At 39.5% G+C, this 21,134-nt stretch overlaps 1 protein-coding gene across 18 annotated transcripts in view; it reads left to right on the forward strand.

Moving 5' to 3' along the window:
* Positions 1-21,134, forward strand: part of EYA4 (EYA transcriptional coactivator and phosphatase 4) — a 159,124-nt gene that overhangs the window by 126,716 nt on the left and 11,274 nt on the right. For all 18 annotated transcript variants that reach the window (XM_054822053.1, XM_054822051.1, XM_054822050.1 and 15 more), the window contains 3 exons: positions 4,336-4,472; positions 6,043-6,126; positions 15,040-15,129. In XM_054822053.1, the coding sequence (XP_054678028.1) occupies positions 4,336-4,472; positions 6,043-6,126; positions 15,040-15,129 (311 nt within the window). The remainder of the gene's footprint in view (positions 1-4,335; positions 4,473-6,042; positions 6,127-15,039; positions 15,130-21,134) is intronic.

The raw sequence follows: 21,134 nt of genomic DNA on the forward strand, positions 1-21,134 counted from the left end.
ACTAGAATTTCTCACATTCTTTTATGTTACATGGCTGAATTTTTAATAAGTTTTCCTTTTATCAGCATTAACCTAATTTCTAAAGCAAACAGAGGATAAGAAAATGCAGTTGGTTCTTTAGCCTGCTGTTGGTAAAAAGCAAATCAAGCAATTAAGCCTACAGTTGTTCAAAAAAAACATGCACTACTGACTTCTGCAGTTCTAAAATAGATGCATACCTTGCGTTCAAGTAAGAGACAGCTGCTCATTCTGATTTAGAGATTACAGTAATGAAATAAAGTTGGCCTTAAATATCTAGAACTTACAAGGTACGCAATTAGTTGCAGTACCAATTAATGGATAATTAAGCAATCATGTACAGTGTTGACCCAAACAGAAGCCTGGGGCAACTGGTACTGGGTAATGCTAAATGAAAATTGAAGTTATTTACTTCAGTTGTTGCATACTTTCAGAGAAGATTTAGAACAGGGCTTTTTTATATATTTTATTTTTGGTAGATTAGAGTAAACACAGTCATTGAGAACAGATGTTTTAATACATTGCTGTAGAAATGAGTCTTCATTTTGTTGTAAAATGTTGAAATGTTATAAATATGAAGACTTTTGTGGTAACAATCTAAACATTCATTTTCACTTATTTAATTTTTTGGCTTTTCATTTCTGGGGTTTTGTTTGGGGATTTTTTTCCACTCTGTTACAAAAATCTAGGAAATTATATTTTTGTACAGAACTCCTGTACTCTCGGAACTACTTTTGAAGCCAGTGTAGGTTTTTGCTGCACGAGGATCCTGGTTATGAAGCATCTTGTTGTACATTTTGTACATTTGCCAAAGTATATTTTGCTGTTGATTTACAGAGAAAGAACGAAGATAATGTGACCTTATTGATCACTCCACTGCCTGCAGTGTCCTTACTGACATCAACACCGTGCTGGGAATAGAAATGATTAGTCAACAAGAACTCTCTCTCCATTCTGTTGGGACAAAGTGAAAACAGCATGGGAACATTATTCATTACATATTATTATTATTGCTGCTCAATTTTCCCGTCATTTCTTGGCAAATAAGAGTTTTAGCTGAAAGAGAAAATACTATAGAATGCACGTTATATGCATATATCCAGACCTACTTAAAATGATATCTGGAATAAATTTCCAAATTGCAGTTTTGAAAAATCTCTTCTTAGCTACTGCCTGAAAGTTTGGCTCTGCTCTGCGCAAGCAGAGAAGCACATTGGTTTTGTGACATTGAACTAGTTGTCGCCTAGTTTGAGAAAAAAGTAGTAGTATCTTCTTCCAGGTGATAGCAGAATAATTTGAGTACTTTCCCAGGAAGTCAAGAGACAGATTTGATTTCCTCCTGTTGCATGGAGGATTCATCACCTTCCACTTAGGGGTACAGGGATGTGGATTCTGGGTCATGAAAATATGCCTTTATACTTCATATATATCAGTCATTCAGTCAAATAAATCAGTGTGCACTGGAGAAGGCAGTGGAACTTAGATATGTCCTTCTCCAGGAAAATGTCCTAACCAATCAGCTCGGGAATTAACTTTCTTCTAGTTCTCCCCTTTCCTTGAATCTTGAATTATTTCCTCACAATGTCTAGAGCTCTCATTCAGGAATGTGACATTATGGGTTTACATCTTATTCTTCCAAAAACTACAACAATATTTTTCCAGTCAAGATATATAAATATATCTTACCGGTGTATTTATTTTAATAATCTTCTGTATGTGGTTCTCTGTAAGGTATAAATAAATGATGGAAGAGATTAAGAATTTAACTATTGTGTTACATTATGTACAGACTCTTAATTGAGACTGCAGTCTATTTTTTCTTCTTAGAGCCTGCTAGACTAGAATTGTTTTCTTCTTTGTTGTGGAGGGAGAATGAGGTGAATGACTCAGGGAAGATCACAAAATCATTCAATCATTCACGCTGGAAGGGACCTCTGTGTGTCTTTTAGTCCAACCTGCTCATGGACGAGCCAACTTAGATCACGTTGCTCAGGGCTGTGTCCAATCGAGTTTTGAGTATCTCCAAAGATGGAGAATGCACAGCCTCTCTGGGCACCTGTCCCAGGGCCTGACCACTCTCAAAGTGAAGGATTTTTATCTTGTATCTAACAGGAATATCCCTTGCTGTGATTTCTGTTGTTTCTTGTCCTTTCTCTGTATACTTCTGTGAAGACTCACTCAGCCTTTCCTCCTATGTGCTCAGCCACTTAACTGTCTTGGTGGCCCTCACCTGGACTAACTCCAGTTTGTCCATATCTCTCTTGTATTTGGGGGCCTAAAACTAGACATTTTTCCAGACGTGTTCTTGCAGTTCAGAACGGAGCAGTAAAATCACTCTTCTCGATCTGATGGCCACTTTCTCTGTTTCCTGGTGGACTTCAGTGACCACAGTGATGCTCCTTTGTAAAAATGAATAATGTTCAGATTCCAGCTCTAAATCAGATGCATGATAGGTGATTCTTGGGAAATGTTTGTACTAAGTGTTAATTTATTCTGCAGATGTACCATCATGAGCACTTTTAACAAATATTACCAAAGTCACCCAGAAACAAACAATTACTCCCTTGAGTCAAACTCTGTAGTAGATGTCAGATCTAAGCTGTACCCTTTCCTTCTTTAATGGAGAAAAATCAAATTGTTAATAGGATAGATGATGAAGGAGGATTTATGTCATTTAGCACTTGGGAACCTAGCCAAACTGCATTTATTGCTAGTTTTAAAGGGGCACCGAAGGTACTGTGTTATGAAGTAAGGATATTTTCTGTTTACTGACCTGTGGCATAAAAATACTTTGTAAAGGGAAGTTCCTACCTTCTTCAGTCTGTCTGTCTCACTTAGCTACTGTTTTGTGATCTCCTCTAAAGCCCTTTGTTACTAGCAGAGGCCAAGTAGATTAAAAAGCTAAGTCAGGGATAGGCCTGAGTGTTAAGAGCAATTATGCCATGCCAGATAAAAGGTCCTTCTAGCACATCTTCTTTCTGACAGCAGACAATAGCTGATACTTAAAGATGATCAGAATACAAGAAGTATGACTTCACTCTCTTTCTGTTAGTAACTGGAATATTGCATTTAAAAGGTAAGGTGAAAAAAAAAAAGTGAACTCTACTAAAGAGCAGGTGACATGGGAGGAGGAGATGAAGCAGGAAGCTGACTGGCTTTTCTGGTGCATGGCCGAGTGCCAAAGGGTGTTCTGGTAGAAGTAACACATGACTTGGAAATAAGTCGAGCTGAACTCCAAACGTGGGAAGTGAACTACTTTAACTTTTACTTTTTTGGGGGTGTTGGCGGATGAGAAGCTCAACGTGACCCAGCCATGTGCGCTCGCAGCCCAGAAAGCCAACCGTGTCCTGGGCTGCATCCAAAGAAGCGTGACCAGCAGGTCGAGGGAGGTGATCCTGCCCCTCCACTCTGCTCTTGTGAGACCCCACCTGGAGTACTGCGTCCAGCTCTGGGGACCTCAACATAAGAAGGACATGGAGCTGTTGGAGAGAGTCCAGAGGAGGCCACGAAGCTGATCAGAGGGCTGGAGCACCTCTCGTATGAGGACAGGCTGAGAGAGTTGGGGTTGCTCAGCCTGGAGAAGAGAAGGCTCTGGGAAGACCTTATAGCAGCCTTCCAGTACCTGAAGAGGGGCTACAAGAAAGCTGGAGAGGGACTGTTTACAAGGGCACGCAGTGATAGGACAAGGGGTAATGGCTTTAAGCTGAGAGTAGATTTAGGTTAGATATTAGGAAGAAATTCTTCACTGTGAGGGTGGTGAGGCACTGGAACAGGTTTCCCAGAGAGGCTGTGGATGCCCCCATCCCTGGAAGTGTTTAAGGCCAGGTTGGATGGGGCTTTGGGCAACCTGGTCTAGTGGAGGGTGTCCCTGCCCATGACAGGGAGAGTTGGAACTAGATGATCTTTGAAGTCCCTTCCAACCCAAACCATTCCATGATTCTATGAACTAAAAGGCACTTCATGGTTTGAGAAGTCATTAGTGTGACTTTTAAAATACATCTTCCTTGGATATATCAATATTTTGCATGTGCTCACGTGTATTTGTATGTATGTATATGTCTGCACATGTATATGTTTCATTTTAATCTTTCTGTTATTCTGCTAAGGTTTATAATGTTTCCTTGGTAAAGTCAAAAGTTACGGGGCATCTGCAGATTCCATCTACATAAGGCAAACCATGTTATCACTCATTTTATACAACCTTTTTAGGTGCATCTTGTGGTTGAGTTCGCATACAGACATATCTAGCTATGAGAAAGAAAAGTTTATTATTTAAAAATCCAGCACTAATTTTGCCATGAATGGTTGACTTTACAGGGGAGTTTGACACAGTGCAGAGCCCCTCCACGCCAATCAAAGATCTTGATGAGAGAACATGTAGGAGTTCTGGGTCAAAGTCTCGGGGTAGAGGGCGGAAGAATAATCCATCACCCCCACCGGACAGTGACTTGGAGGTATGCCTGTGGTAATTGATGAATGATAATGTGGAGGTTTCTTCTGATGAAAAGTAAATTCTGAAAACTACAGCTGTGGAAATAGCTTGAGGCATTTTAGAAAACATCATGGACTCAGTCTCGCTAACTGAATATAACAGATATTAGTTGCTGTTTTAACATACATGTACAGTGAGACATTTCTGTTCTTTATGACAAAGTTAGGCAGAAAAGTAAATGTGATTCCGCCTTGCACTTTTTAGCTCTAAGATTGCCTGTCTTTCAGTTTCCCATGCAATGGAACCTCAAAATTGTGAGACTTCAAAATTCAAAATTGTCACATTTTCTTTTAGTTTTTTGACTAGAAAATCTCAAACATATTGCTCAGCTTAATTACATGTATTTATGAATGCAGTGTAAATATGCAGGATCATCTGGCCATAGCCTTTAAGATACTTGTGCACAGGCTGGTCCTTGTGCTTGTAAGAAATGTCAGTGGATTTCAATGAGGCAGCTTACATCAGTGAAGTTACGGCTGTACTTAAGTATGTGCAAGATCAGTGCCTTAGTGAAGAAATATATCTGCCTAATATATGGGGTGATGATTTAAAACACAGGTGACCTCTTAGCAGCGGAGTAATTATAGTCTTATTACTCCTGTGTTAGCAGTGTGTTGCCTTACAGTGACAGGAGGAGGAGGAAGCAGGGTGCCTGTGTGTGTGTGATACACTCCAGCTCTGGCGTCAGGGGAGCGTGCTGCCCGCCGCTGCCGCGCGTGCCCTGCTGCCACCACACCGGCACCGGGGGTGAGCAGCCCTGGCCAGCCCCACGGCTCTGCCTTCTCTGACTGGCTCTGGGCACAGCAGAGGATCATAGAATCATAGAATCTTTCAGGTTGGAAAAGACCTCTAAGATCATCAAGTCCAAACATCGACCCAACACCACCATGTCTACTAAACCATGTCCCGAAGTGCCACGTGTACACATTTCTATGATTCTATGATTCAAAGAAAAGGCTCGTAACTTCCTGCATTTCCATTTTCCTGTGTCTTTTATAGTTTACCAGTGAAAATTAACCCCTTATCAATATAAGGATTTTCTTTTCTTTTCTTTCCTTTTTTTTTTTTTTGAGTTAGAATAATCCATTTTGTCCTACAATATTATTTAAATTCTGTATGACATTATATGTGGCATATAGCACTTTTATCCAAGATTTAATTTTAGCTATAGAGCAGAAATAAAGAACCTTGAATCAATAAGACTTGCAGAGAAGTATCTGAGAGTACTGCTTATCCTTAAGTTAACAATTATGTTTGACCTCTATCATGTTTCTGAAATCTGTGTTACACAGTGTTTTTGAAAAGCTTTTTAAAGGACAAATAAGAAATGGTTGAAGAGTTCAAAAATTACTCTCCTTCTGACTTTTTACCATGCATGATACGCTGTTCTTGCTGATTTTCGGAGAAAACCTGCTCGGTTAAGTGACTGGTTAAACTTTAGGACTGAGTTGACTTTTAGGCCCCCTGGGTGGGATGGTGGTGAGACTTTGATGCTATTTGCTTAATAATATCATCCCCACTTCTGTTTTCAGCGTGTATTTGTTTGGGATTTGGATGAAACAATCATAGTTTTTCATTCGCTGCTTACAGGATCCTACGCACAGAAGTATGGCAAGGTACGTGAGCCGTGAAATCTACGTCGATTCACTGTATCAGGGTTATCTAGACTGTACATGAATGTGTTTTTCACCTTCCATGTTCATCATGGCTTGAGTGAAGGTAGAGGGAAAGTGTACAGTAAAACCTATTTTCAGAGGGTTAATGTGAAAATGTCAAGGAGAGAAATGAGACACAGACCCTAGGCACAATATATGAAGCAGGGCTGAAGCAGATGCTGCAAATGAGGGAAGAGTTTATAGAGGAGCAAGGATGAATTCCTGAGGTGCATTGGAAGAGATGCTGCAGGGAGATACTAGAGGTAAAGGGCAAATGGAAATAACTATTTGGATGCGTAGAGGAAGAAATAAGAAATAAACTGGAGCAATGGGTGAATTTACAGGGAAACTGATGAATCAGAATGAGCAAGTAGGAGACAGCCTGGTTTCAACGCCAGTTGCAGATGTTGTTCTTTGACTCCAGCTTTTCCGTTGAATCTTTGGTTTCCTTGGCTGGCTCTGGGATGAGTAATGCCAGGGAGTGAATCCCTGTCCCAAGCAGACAGTTGTACTCATCCTCTCCCCTCCAATGAGATCCAAAAGCAGTTCAGGTCACGGAGCAGCAAGCAGGAGAGCAGAGAGAGGCGTTCAAAGCCTGCAGGAGCAGGAGCAGGAGCTCCCCTGCTGAGTCAGCAACACCCCCCCCCCCCCCCCCCCCCCCCCCCCGCCCCCCGCCCCAGGCTGGTGGTGGGAGCCCAGGGAATGGATGCTAGGGCAAGGGGAGAAGGGACAAGTGGCAAGAGCAGCGTATAGCTGCAGGAGCAAACTGCTGGGAGGGGCAGAGCTAAAGGCCTGGGTAAAACAAAAAATTAGGGCAAATGTACGGAAGGAAGAAAATGGACAGGGGAATGTTGGAATGTACCTATGTGGTTTTCTAGGTGTTGTGCCATTCGAGTGAAATTAATGCAAAGGTATTTCTTTTTAAGAACATAACCATGGCCATACTATGTCCGATGAAGGGCTTGTTTAGCATGTTTCCTGCCTCTTTACCTCAGCCAGAATCATATGCTTAAGAAAAGGATGTGAGAAACAGTACATGAGATAAATGCTTTCCACACCCACCTCCCCAGCCAGTGGGTTAGAAATGTCCAAAGCAAGAACCTGTGGATTATAACCACAGATGGGCCAGTCCCCCGTGTTTCGCAACAGCCTTTCGTGGTTATTAAAAGAGAAAGCTAATAGGAAAGCTCACAGGCCCAGACAAAAATCTGAATTTCTGGAATGCTAAGATAAGGGTGGTTATTCATGTTTTGTAAAAAACAGACTTGCTTGTTTTGCAGCTTCATGGTGCTGGATCAGTGCACATTTCACTACTCTGTCAAAAACTCATCTTCTGCTGTTTTTCAAACACTGTAACAGCAGTGACTTTGCCAGAACCATTTCTAACTTATAATTATCAAAACAAGAGAGAAACGTAGCCGAACATGGACATTTATATCAGTTAGAGTGTAGCCCATAGACTGCCACAAAATTTACTGAATTGCCCCAGTGATGCAGTCATTCCTTTCATCCTTGTTTTGATTGTGCCCTTAGGATGTTTACATCTCATGCGCTATCTCACATAATATATGAGTAAAGTCTAAGTCAACTTTAATACAAAGTTTTAAAAATCAGAGCACAATTCGTAGCTCACAAACATCTATGGATAATGTTGAAAACTGTTTTAGAGACAGCAACAGAAATTTAATTCCTCTTGGTTCCCCACTTTGATATGAGTAGGGATATTTGAAAAAATCCAAAACTTGACTCTCCATGCAGAGTCCATGCAGAGTCCTTAGAAACAGTAATGGCATATTAACAGCCAGTAGTACTGACAGCAGATAAAGTTAGCTTGTATAAACCAGGAGTATCTTAAGGGCAAGTGAAATTAATGTAGTTATACTGCTGAGATCAGCATCAGTAAACAAATGTCATGAACAACTATGAAGCAAAAGGAAAGGAATTCTTAAGTAAAAATCTTTTTTTTTTTGACTGATAGGTGGCATCCACAGTAGTAGGGAAATGTGTTTGTTTTCAGACACTGTAAAATAAAAGTAGTAGATTTTTTCCTTCCTGCAGTGATTGCCTTTGCCACATTTATGAAGAACTTTTTGGAAAGTTAATGAGTAATTACCAATGAAACTCAAATATATATATTGTTGACTGCAAGGAGGATAGAGCAGTAGGAAAGAGAATACAGGGAGAGTTTGTCATGAGTAGGCTTTAACTTTTGCATGTCATTGAAGTGTTGCCTAAACTTAAGGTGGGATGTGTCTGAGCCTAAGTGCCTAAGAGGTTAGACTTGGGAGAAGGGAAAGATAGCACAGCTGGACCTGGTGCATGACCTCTTTAGCAGATGTGGCCCTTATCTTTTCTGCATGATTTCCATCTGTAAACAAGGTCTTATTCCAGACTGAAGTCTGGATTGTTATGAGAATTGGGTTGCTATGAGAGTAAATAGTCCATGAATTGTGAGGTTCTCAGTGGAAATCTTGTGAGCAGATAGGTCTTTCAAAAGTGTTGGGAGAGCTCTTTATCCTGGAAAGGTGGTATAAAATTGTTACTTCCAATGCGAAAAATTTCAGGGTAGTGTAAAATAATGGTGATACTAGATTATTTAATTGTGGTGATTTGCTGTCTGATTTTAAAAAATAAAGGCATGTAATGTCACACATGCTCAGCTGTGCATACTGTGTTATTCCATATGTATTTTGTGAGCCCATTTTTGTATAACATAATCAGGTTACTCCCAAAAAAGAAACCACAAAAAAAACCTCACAGAAAAAGCAGAGTTCTTCCCTTCCCTCATATTTAAATATTCTAAATGAAATGTGAGTCTATAATGTGAACACTGCTTTAAGGGATGGCATCTTCTTATACTAAAGGTCCTCACTTTGTATTTTCAAGGAGTGGGATACTGGGTTTAGAGCTAGTGTGAATGCACAGACAGGCAAGGATATTCACCTTTGGTTCTTTCCCATCCACTCCTTGACATGTAAACTTCCATCCCCCCTTTCCACTAACTCTTTACCCTATTTCTTGCAGTAACTGGGTGAAACCCAAACATTCAGAAATTAGACTTTTCATCTCTCTGCTCTGCTGCAATTCAGGCTGAGCAGGGAATGCAGTGAGAGGAGGTGCAGCTTGTGGAGGTGGCCATCACACTTTTATGGCCAGGTAGAGGGATCAACGTATGAGTGCAGGAGCACTTGAGAGCTGTAGTGGTACCAGGAGACAAACAGTTTCTCTTTCAAAAAATTTCTACAGTTTAACAAGTGTTTGGGCTAGAAGGGAAAAAGGAAAGGCAAACCAACATGCCCACAGGCAATGGGGACATTCACTGGCAGAGATTATGTGGGAAGGCCTGGATCCAGTAGGCAAGTTTCAGGTCATATATTTGTCAAGAGAACAACGGATTTCTGACTTATGCCTGAGGACTTTCGAAGTTGAGAATGGACACTGTCCTTGGTATATACTTGTCCAGCACTTTGCATGGTGTGATAGTTATTTGATTTCAGAATTATATAGGGTTGTTATAATATCCATGTTAAAATGAAAACTAGTGATTTGCTGAAAGATTTAACTTGTTGGATGCAGCTGTAAACATCTCATTTAAAACACAGAGCAAATTGCTGCTTCTTATCCGGGCACCGGTAGAGTATAGCTTCAGACTCCACTGAAGTGGGAGAGATTTGGCCAGAGGTTGGTCAATGCATCACTTTGATATTTAAAATATAAAAATTACCCAGAGGAATATTCTGTGGCTTTCTGTTTTCTACCTGTGGGTGTTTCTGTCTGACTTTCGGTGTAGTGGTTATTTTGTTGGGCTGGTCAGACCTAACATGAAAAGAGAATAAAAACTACACTACACCTCTGTTAGGTTTCAGGGAAACCGTGCTGCCTCCCAGCAGTAAGAGTACTTCTCGTTGTTCAGCTCGTTTGCTCATCTGCTTCGTACTTCATAAAACCAGTACATTTCTATTTTTAATTGTTTACTGCAGTAGCAAATTATGAACATTGGCAGATGAGCTGTTACATTATGACTTGTGTGGCTGATGATGGTTTTTGCAGCTGAGCACCAGTTGGCAGATACAGTTTTCTACAATGCTGAGCTCTTAAGTGAGGATTTGTTGATGTGACAGGACATGTGTTAGGAGATGTCATCATCTGTTAAAAGTTTATGAGGTACATTCTTATTCCCTGTGAACAGTGTGTATTCTTTGTTCCATTGCATTCCAGTTATTCTTGCTGATTTAAGGCTGATTAAGCTGGAGTTTTGTCTACCTCCAAGCATTTATATTTCATTCATTTCTCCCAGGTCAATCCAGAGGGCAAGGATGCCCAGATAAATGCTGTGACTCAAGGTGCAATTGGTTAAAAAAGAATGAAAGTCCCTTGTGGTCTTAGAAGGGGGAGAATGTGATTTCCAATTGTAAAAATTAAAACAATTCCACACTTGATGATCGCATTTTGATATTTTTGATAGCATTGCCAATGACAGAAAGTTGTCAGGGAGGCCACATTAACCTTGTAAACTTCTCTGGAAAGGGCTCAGAAGCTTTTTATTGCTCACTCTCTGCTTGTCCAGTCATTAAACAGAAAAACTTTGTCACCATTAGCACCCACAATGACATTCCCAAGTTCACTCATAATATGCTTTTGCCTGCCTGTATTAATAGTCTATCTCTCATGACCTCCAGTTGTCCTCTCCATTCACTCCCTCATTGTCTGAGACCTCCGAATCCATTTCCCTGCTGCCTTCTAGAGAGCATGGAACAGAAACTCCCTATGGAGTATGTGAGTTTTCCTTCAGCAGACGCCAGATATAGTTATTAAGAAGAGATGTATTCTCTTCTTCCATTGCCACCCACATGAAGCTTTCCTGGGAACAAGTGTCCCCTATGAGAGGGTGAGAGGTGAACTTAAATCTGAGATTCCTACATAATGTAGGGAAGTGTCTTTAAGCTAAAAATATTCATAATTAAACATTTCCACTTTTTCCAGAGGCTGATTTTGTTGTAAGTCTGTTCAGGACAGTGACCCACTGAAAATCTATTCTTCAATATTATTCATATATTTTGCTTGTTTTCTTGCTTATTTTTAAGGCTTCATGCGTACAAATTCCTGTCACAATGACTGCCTAACAGTCTATTGATCTATTTGTTTTCTGAGATTTTATATAAAAGTTTGATGTGTTTGTATTATTTTTCCATGAAATTAAAAGATTTTGAACATCCAATACAATATTAAATAACTCTTTTCCACTAATGGACACTGAGCTTTTGGGGCTTTATTCCAGTTGCTTTCCTTTTGGTCAAAACATTTAAATATCGGTCCTTCCAGAATATTTTTACCTAGTCTCCCAGGAGGCATTCCAGTGGATGGACCAGTCTAGTACAGAAGTACACAGACAGACAGTCTGGCTCCAGTTTAGTGCCTTGATACTAACGTAACTAAAGTAATTTGTATTTTGGTATACAGAAGTGCTGTAGCTGGTCTTGACTCTTTTGCACGCTAATGATATCTGGCTAAAATCATGCCTCTGAGGGCCAAAGAGTTGTGCTTCTTTATTCTGCAAATTATCTGGGGAAAACTTCCAGATTATTTGTTTTTATTATTGTTTCCTCTTCTGTATATGCTTGTGCAGAGTAGCACAAAATACCATTTTGGCAGAAGTTCAGTCTGCCTTTTATTCGGTTTCTCAATTTGCTGTGCTCAAATTTGTATCAGCTGCACATGTTTCTTGCTTCCTTTTCAACACTCAGTTCTTTGTGCCTCTTGAGTCAGTCTGCAACTTCTGCTTCAAGTTGAAAGACAGTAAAACGATGATGGGGATGTTCTTCCACATTGTTTAAACATTATAAAACCACAAGACCCTGACAAATTTGCTTTCTCTGTCTATTTTTATATGTGAAAGAATGAACTTAACATGGCAAGAGCTGGAACGTGATGTTTAATTCTTGTTAAACAGTTGGAGTGCAAGTTTTGGCCAATTTATTAAAGGAAGAATTGTTCATGTCTTGAAAATTCAATTCCAGTGATGACTCTTAGCAGAAGTTGTTACGGGGAGATCCCAGACTGATTTCATGCTAAGCCGAAATTAATTCTCTTTGCTTTATTTTATTTTACATATAGTACCTAGCAATATCCTACACATGCCTTTGTCAAAACAGGAACATAGGAAATCTCATTTTAACAGTAATAAAGTTAGGCATAGTTGGTTACAAAAATACTACTAATAAGAAAATCATAAAAGCTTTGTCACATTTACGTCTTTCAACTATACTAGGCAAGGCAGGAAATTGTGATACATAGTTGGTAGTTTCTGTAAAAATAAATTGGATTATAATGGAATATGTTATAGCAAATTTCCGCATTTAAGTCTGCTTCTACCCAGGAAGGGGAAAAAAGAGGCTGAGAATCAAAAGTCTGAGATTCCAGTCTTGGAAGCACTCCAGCGAATAACTTAACTCACATAAATAATAATGAGTTACCACCTGTGCATAAAGTTATGCACATGCCTTAGTGTTCATAGGATTGAGGTAAAGAAGCATATTGCAAATGCTCTTTATTATATTGTATCTAGGAAGAAAAAATTATAATTTACTGTGCACAGAAAAAAACACAAGAGAAAGGAGAGAGAAACACATGTTTGTATGTGATGACATTTTGATAAAAGCATTATGGCTTGATGAGGAATCTTATGAGTCCAGCGTAGTTTGATGATTTGTGTTCCAAGTATCTTACTTGAGTTTTTGCAGATCTGTTAATGTGCGTTCCTTAATCATCCCCTTGGAAAACTGACCTTTGCACTGGCTGCTGCCATCAGCCACGTGACTTTCAGATCCAGTGAACATCACTGCAGAAGGCGTAGGAGATGAAGTTACGTTACTAGGCACTGCATTTGGTTTTTACTTCTGAAAGGTAGTCTAGACCAGTTCAAGGGTCAACATAAAAATATTTCCTTTCACTGCCAGAGAATTGCGTCTAACTTTGGATCATTACAATTTCTTGTACACTGTTCTCCCCTTCAAGTCTGACTTTTTCATGAGCAAGGGTCAAAATATGTCTATGTTTCAGATTTTACCATCAGTTTTTAAGTGCTTGAGGGCAGAAGACATCTTTTATTCTGTCGTTGCGAAGCCCTGAAGTAGCGGACGTCTGATCCTGATTGGGAAGCCTTTGATCCTAATACTAACAAATGATCGTTTGAGGTTTTGTGTGATTTTGTTGCCAGATGCTGGTAAACTTTTAGACTTTGAATCTCAAGGTCTTTAAGAAAGGATTTCTGAAAACTTGCTAGTGTCAATCAGAGTTTAAATGATGAAATATAGGGGGTTTTTTCTCATTTTAATGAGAAGAGGATCAAGTCTATTGTGGAAGTCCATTGCAGTATGTTAAACATAAAAAAGTTAACTGAACCCCACAAGCTCAGGCAGATGATTAAGGCAATGATAAAACTACCACGTGTCAGCTAAGCATCAGGAACTGTCTGTGTGCATTCTTACTCTAAAACAAATGTAAGGTAATGCAAATTGGCTTAACCTCTTTCCTAGCAAGCCTAGCAAAGTTAAATTAATTATCTCACATTTACCATACACTAAATGCTCTCAGAGCAACTGTTATTGCAGATCGGTAGATTTGTGGTATCTTGCTGAGGTAGAGTGATTTGATAGTGTGGAAGCTGACCTACAAACAGATGCAACATTTTGAATGAATCTCATCCAGGGACAGGAATCCTGTATTTCATCAGAAATGAAGGGATGTAACAAACAAACAAACTTACGTATGCTTTCCCATTCCTGCCAACCACCTAAAGAATTGTGCCATAGATTGTAAGCACGCACAAGAACACTTAGAAGAACACTTACAGGCACCTTGTTGAATGAATACCTGCAATAAAATCATAAAGAAGAGCCTGGAAATTCATCAGCAAGTGCCTGAATGGAAGAAGGGTAAATACTGAGACAGAGAAGGACCAAGCACAGGGTTTGAGGACATATGCTGGAGTAGCAGAAGAGTGGAAAATAAGTGATACAGGCCTAAGCATAGGCAAGGCAATGATGATTTATCCCAAGTGAAACTCAATTTGGGGAAGCGGGCATAGGTTCAGACTACCTTTTGTATTTTTATAAATCAGAGACATTACAAATTGAAAAGGCCTCTTAAAACACACCTTCCTATCACATTGTACGATAATTGCTTACAAAGTTATCATTTGGTAGAGGTGACTACCAGTTTAGCTTGACCTCGGTGAGAACTTCTGTGTGCCCAAATGTTGGGAAGAAAAGTCAAGAGATCAGAGGAATTGTGCATTGGACTGGGTGTCACATGGAGTAGTTTTGTTCCTACCTTTGTTGCTGACTGACCTGGTTTAGCCCCAGCCGGCAGCTGAGCACCATGCGTCCGCTCACTCGGTGTGTTGGGTCAAAAAATCAGTTACTCAGCTTTTTTCTGCCCACAGACTGACAGGCAAGATACTTATATATTTTTATAAAAGGCTCAGGGGTGAAAAATGTTGTGCATTCTTATTATAATAAACATTGATTTTCTTACATATATCTTTTGTGAGATGTTCCTTCCTTGTTTACAGCCTTCTTTATGCAGGTTCACATATGGCCACCAGGTTTTCCGTGTTAGTTTAGCATAGTTACAAATGCCTTGACTTTCAAAAAACTTGATGTTTCAACATCCCCAGCTCCCCAGAAGTTCTCACACAGGTTCAGCAGTCTCTTCTTGTAGTGTTATACTAAAACAGCTTAATACTGAAAGGATTTTAGAGAAATGTCTTGCAGTGTTAATTTTTCAAAACACTTTGTATACAGCAGTTTTTAAAGTAATTCTGATGTAACTTAAAGTTGTTTAAGTAGTTAACCTTGATTTCTGTTTTTTAAGGATCCACCAATGGCAGTGACCCTTGGACTGCGAATGGAAGAAATGATTTTTAATCTTGCTGACACACACTTATTTTTTAATGATTTAGAGGTAAGAATCAAAGGAACAAAAACACCATTACACCTGGATTTTTAAACATAATGGTTTTGCTGTGCATTAGTGTCTGTTGTGTGTGACATATTCTGCCTCTCTGGACTTTGGGTTTGTCATAGTCTAATCAGAGAGAGATTAGCCAGGTGGCAACGACTTCCCGTGGCACCAGAGTCCTTCCATGAAACTTGGATGAGAGAGGGAATCTGCAAACTACCCTTTCCTCTCCTTGTCCTATGGCCATCTTTTCAGTTTCCATGGATTTAGAGCTGTCTCCAGCCATTTCCAGGAGGGGGACATACATGCCTCCCATTCTTTCTCTTGAAGTTGTCCACATTTGCTTTCAGTGGGTGCTATCATCTGACCACAAGAGACTGTTCTTCTCTTCACATACCTGAGTAGCCTGTTGGCAACAGGTCCCCCTTTCTTACTAAAAGGTAGAATATTCTTCATTTACCTCAAAGAGTGCAGCATCAGAGAACTGGGACTATGATAGATGTGCTCATCAGTGATGTCTCTTCGCGAGGTAACCAGACAACCACATGTCTTGTCACAATGTACCCAGGGTGTGCAATTTGACGTCTGGTCAGAAAAGGGAGAGAGAACTCTTCCTAGGGAGTGACCGCTGTGACAGACAGACTGCTGCAGGGACAGAGGTCCAGGAAGCACGCTTGTCAGCTGGGCTTCACAGCCTTTTCATGTCACTCTGGAAGTCCAGATCTGTTAGCGTGGAAAGTGACAGTCTTACAACCCTGTGTGTCAAGAGACGGGGGGTGAAAAACAGTTCTCTAAACTATGGGATTTTCAGACCTTCCCCTGCTCTAAATCAGTTGCTTTCTTATTCAGAGAGGATCCCAGAGTTCCCTCCGTGGACAGATATTTTGTACTAATGGCAGTTGGAAGACTTTGAAATTTTGTTGAAAATGCCAGAGAAGGGTCTCTGGTGAGCGAGTAAAAAAATGAGGATAAATGAAATATTTCCATTCACTGGGAGGTTGATTTCTCTAATGTGCACTTCTTTTATTCCTACATCAACTGTAGGCAATAAGAAAAGCAGAATGTACCAGGCTGTGGTTGTCTTTGTTATTCCTTGCAGATCTCATTTACTCTTAGCTCTTTTTAAGTCAAGAAACTGGGATCTACTTCACCCTGTACGTGAGCTGCACTTCCTCCTTCCAGCAGCAGAAATATAAGAAAGTAAAGCCCTGGACATGCCTTCACCGGTCAGATTTTTACTGCCGTCCTAGTGAGTCATCACGTGACAATGCAAGTGCATTCGATGAATGTTCTCCTTCTGGTGCCCCATACTGGCGATAGATTCCAAATGATTTTTCCAAAGCATTGCTTATATTTCTTTTTAGCAGACCTTTACCCCTGCGTGTTCAGATTTTATTTGGCACTCAATGAACTTCAAGCCATTCGGTAGCATATGCCCAGTTTTCTTCAATCTTGTGTTGAGTTCAAGTGGAAGAGTTCAGCAAAATGGAGCTTTGCCCTCTTTCCATACCTCTTTATTCTTGCTTATGGCCATTGAAGCTTCATTCCTTTCTCTCATTATTTATTTTCTTTGTAGATCTCAGGTTCAGCTGTCATAGGAGGATCATCACATTTTGTATGTGCTTCATAAGGTGGTTTTAATATCCTGTCCAAAAATTCATACTCCAGCTCATTCCAGAGCTTGAACAGTATCCAAACAGTTTTCAGTTTTAGATAAATAAAACTTGGGGACTCTCTTGGAGAATCTCGTAACTCAATCAGTTTGATTTGATTAAAACCAGTTTCTATGTGCAATTAAGTATTTTCTAGCTTAGAATTCATCTTTGTTTCAAAACCAACTCTCTTATAAGATTACCAAAATTCCAAACTTCTTGTTCTGAAATGAGTTGTATGCACACATTCTGGGATATGCAAGGCAACCAACGAGTTTCTGTCTTCTTAGCTAATAAGATATAATTGCACAGCATCCTGTGCCAGAGTACATAGAGGCATCCTTTAATATGCAGATGGATAAATCTGTTTAAATATGTTTGCAGAGCACATGGCCATTACCGAATAGTACAGTGCATCTGCATGATGACTGTGTAGTGAATTCTGAGAATTCCCCAGTTCTGACTGAGGGTCTCTCTCTCATCCCTCCCCCTCTCTCCATCTCTCTTTTTCTGCCTTCCTCTCTCCACTCTCCCCCAGGAGACAGGAGGTGAGTGCTGAGCTGCTGATGGTCATGGCCATCAAGACAAAAGACCTTCAGTTCTTACTGGAGGAAGTGAGATAGGCCTTTATTCACTAGACAGATTACTTATCCTTTCATCATCTCACTTTTTTAATGCTGAGCCATCGGGTCCCTTACCTTCTGTCTTGCTTTCATCTTCATCCCACACTAAACCTTGTGGCTCTGGACACGACAACTGTAATGTATTAATGAACCTATATTCCTGTAATATTGACTCCAGTCACTACGTCCTTTAAGCTCTCTTTTTTCCCTGTCTTTCTTGGTTGCAAACACCACATGCCAGGGTCTAGTAATAATAACCAAGTTATTGAAAGCTATCACAAACAAAAATAAAGTTTTCCTTCCTCTATGCAAATCTGTCTCACTACAATGACTGCTGATGCAGAAATTCCGATCTGCTGAGACATTCCCCGCTGACCCAGTAACCCGTGTTCTAATCAGCCAAGCTGCACTTTTATTTCAGGCCAGGCTGTTCTCCAGCTATTTCATTCTCAGTGTATAAATTTTAGTTAGCTTGAGAAGTATCGCTTGGGAGGGCAGTTGGTGTTTTGCCATGAAAATAGGAGTCCGGTGCTCTAGAAAGTTCATGTGCCTAAACAATGCATAGAGATGGGACTTGGTTCTGTAATAATATCCAGACTCTCAACCAGCTAAGGAATTAAGTGAATTAAGTGAATTTTTTCTCACTATCTCGGCATTAATTTGAAGACAGCTTTTAAAAATGTTGGTAGGGCATACTATGCACACAAAAGACCCAATTTCTACAAATTGCAAGCAGGAATTTGGACAAGAATCTTTCAACTCCATTATCCCCCTCCACTCTCAGGACGATGAAGAAAAAAGAGTATTTATTTCAAACAAACTGAACTACATCACCATTTTTATGATACCATATTTTACCATATTTTAAATAAGATTTTGTCATCTTTCATTTTTCTCATTAGAAATGAAAATGAGAAATGAAAAATAGGATTTAAATAAGTCTTGGAATGTGTGAGGCAGGTCAAACTAGTTTTAATAGAGAGTGAAGCATATACATAAAAGGGGGTTCTGTATAGCCTGAGAAAGCATAGTGCCGAATATCCCCTCAGTAATAGCATTTTTGTGTTCAGTGTGGTGAGTCAGTGTTTTTACTGGATAATGAAATTACTGTCCATTCCAGGAGGATTATTTTTATGGATGATTTGTTGATTCTGTACTCTCAAATTTTCAGGCTTTAAAGATTGCTGCAAAGAATTGACTGCACTCTGATATAATTTAAATTAGTATTGCTTCAAGCAAAAGCCAGCTATTGTACCTAGATTCTTTTCCTGTACTTTCAGTAATAGGAAATATAGTTTAGCTTTCTTAGTTTTGACCTTGCACTGACAGTGAGCCACTGTGACTTCAGTGTAGCCAGTACTGTGGCTGATGTGAAAAGTATTTCACCTTAACATTTAAAGTCACAGACAGCTTGCTTGCTTTCCTTCCTCCCTGCAACTGTTTGGTCTCTTTTACAAGCCAACTCAGATCTAGTGTTGTGCCACCAGATTCCCGTTTCTTTTGGGAAAAGTAGAGAACTATGTCAAATCAGCTCAACCAGTCTACTTTTTCTTTTTTTTTTTCCCCATAAAATTTTTTTACACCTTATAAGTGAATTTGTAAAATGTAAGCATTTTAGTTGAAGTAGATAAGTAAAGGAGAAAACAAGGTAAAGTAAAGCAAGGAGTGGTGGGCACATGAGTTTGTTGTTGGTCAGCAAACATGTATTGCCAGTATGGTGAGGAGGCGAGCCGTAGATCTGAGAGAAGAGGAAGGGAGAAAAGGAGGAAGCTGGAGAGAGCTGTTGGGTTTGATCCTCTTATGCGGCTGGAAACTTAAGAACCTTCCTGCAGGGACAAGGGGCAAGGAATCAGAAAACTGCACGTTCTGCTCATCTCCTGTTCCTGGAGTCAATGAACAAACTGTGAGATAAAAAAATAAACGTAAACAGCTGAGCCTTTGCCACCCACTCATATTTAGCTTAATAATGAAATTATCAGCAGAAGAGTTATCTGGAATTTTCAAGGCTGGAACGGTGTGGCTGAAAGGCTTAATAAAACCCAAACAGCAGCAGACACTTCTTATCCATCAGGGCTTCTGTGTGCCCTCCATTTAATTACTGCACCTTCAAATCAACGGGACTGATTTTTAAACTTTTAAAATTATCTTACGCTCTGACCAGTTCCAGGGAAATCTGTGAAGGTGATTAGGAAGCCAGATGTTGCTCAGATATTGCAAAATATAGAGTTAGAATTTGTCCCAATGGGGCTTTTTGTCTGATTTTTCAGTTCCTGTCCTACACTGGGTGGAGTATAGTTGCATTTTTTTTCTGGAGTGTAAATAATAAATAAGGATAAAGAAACGAATCTTTTATTTCAGCTGCCACTTCCCCTTTTCTTTCTCTTTTCATCTGCTATTTACATCCAAAAGCAGCTTCTTTCAAATACTCTACAGCTTAAGATAATCTCCTCAGAGAGAACCTAAAAATTTTATTTCTCCAGTGGGGAGAAGAATACTTCATTTCTGTTCCTTGAATGCAGCTTCTTCATGCCTTTCTTAATGGATTAAGCCAGATTAGCTGAGTTGGGCCACTCATTCTTTTAGTCTTGACACAAAATTTTAAATTATGATTGCTTCTATGATGCAATGAAATTATGTATTTGAAAATGAAATAATATGTATTTATTTTATACAAAAATGGCTAATTTATATTTTTAACAACTTCATGTGGGTAAAAGTCTATTAAGTTTTCATTCAGTGCAAAGCAAACAAAACAGAAAGAAGAAATGGTAATTCCCCAAATTCACACTCTAGGAACTTGGGGCATACACATTGGAAATCACTCCCCTGTCCAGATTTATCTGTTATCTGGACAACTTAGCACTGGTATGAAACTGAGATTGGAAACTTAGAACTGCGTACTTCTGCATGTCACAGAGAGTCTGAATTAAGTGCTGCTTGTCAGCAACTTTATTTGAAGTAGATGACTCAGATGACTCCTTCTTTGAAGCACAGAACGCTGCATTTCAAAAGCTCAGCCTCATTTTGTCTTAGTGATGAGATTAAATTATCTGAAAACATTAGTTGAGGAGTCATTTTTAAATAGGTCCTTGAACCTTTTCATAAATCATATTAGGATTATGTTAACAACAGCTATTTTAAATATAAAAAAGTAAAGTCTCTGGAGACCAAATTTCAGGTGTCTCTTTGGGTTGTTAAGTCTGGCAAGTACAGAAAATGGTAATATTGAATGCCCTGTTCATCTTTACTGTTGCAGAATGGCTTACTTATTTAATTGTGCTTCCCCTGCATTTTCCTATCTTTCTGCTGTAACCACTGTGCAGAAAAGGATATTTGATAGCTATCCAACTATAAAAACAGCTTGGAGGGGAGTTCAGTTTTCCAGTGTACCTCAGTTCCCTGGAGTTACTTCTATCCCTTCCGAAACCAGGAAATAATGAAGTTCTCCAGGACTGCTTGATTATCTGTGATTTTCCAGCCAAAGGGATTTGGATAAATCAAGAAAAGAATCTGATAAGCATCCAAACTCCTAGAGACTAAACAGAAGTTACATGCCTGATGAGGTTCGTCATCACTAGCTTTTAGGAAATGGGAAAATAATGTTTAGGTGATTTTGGAATACTGATATGCTAAAGACACTATAAATGAGACTTGTAATTGTTGATGTTTTTCAATTAAAATAATTTTAATCTAAAATCACACTAAAATTACATATCGCTTTTCTAAAGGCCTA

The sequence above is a fragment of the Grus americana genome, chromosome 3 (assembly GCF_028858705.1).
Source record: "Grus americana isolate bGruAme1 chromosome 3, bGruAme1.mat, whole genome shotgun sequence".
Taxonomy (NCBI): domain Eukaryota; kingdom Metazoa; phylum Chordata; class Aves; order Gruiformes; family Gruidae; genus Grus; species Grus americana.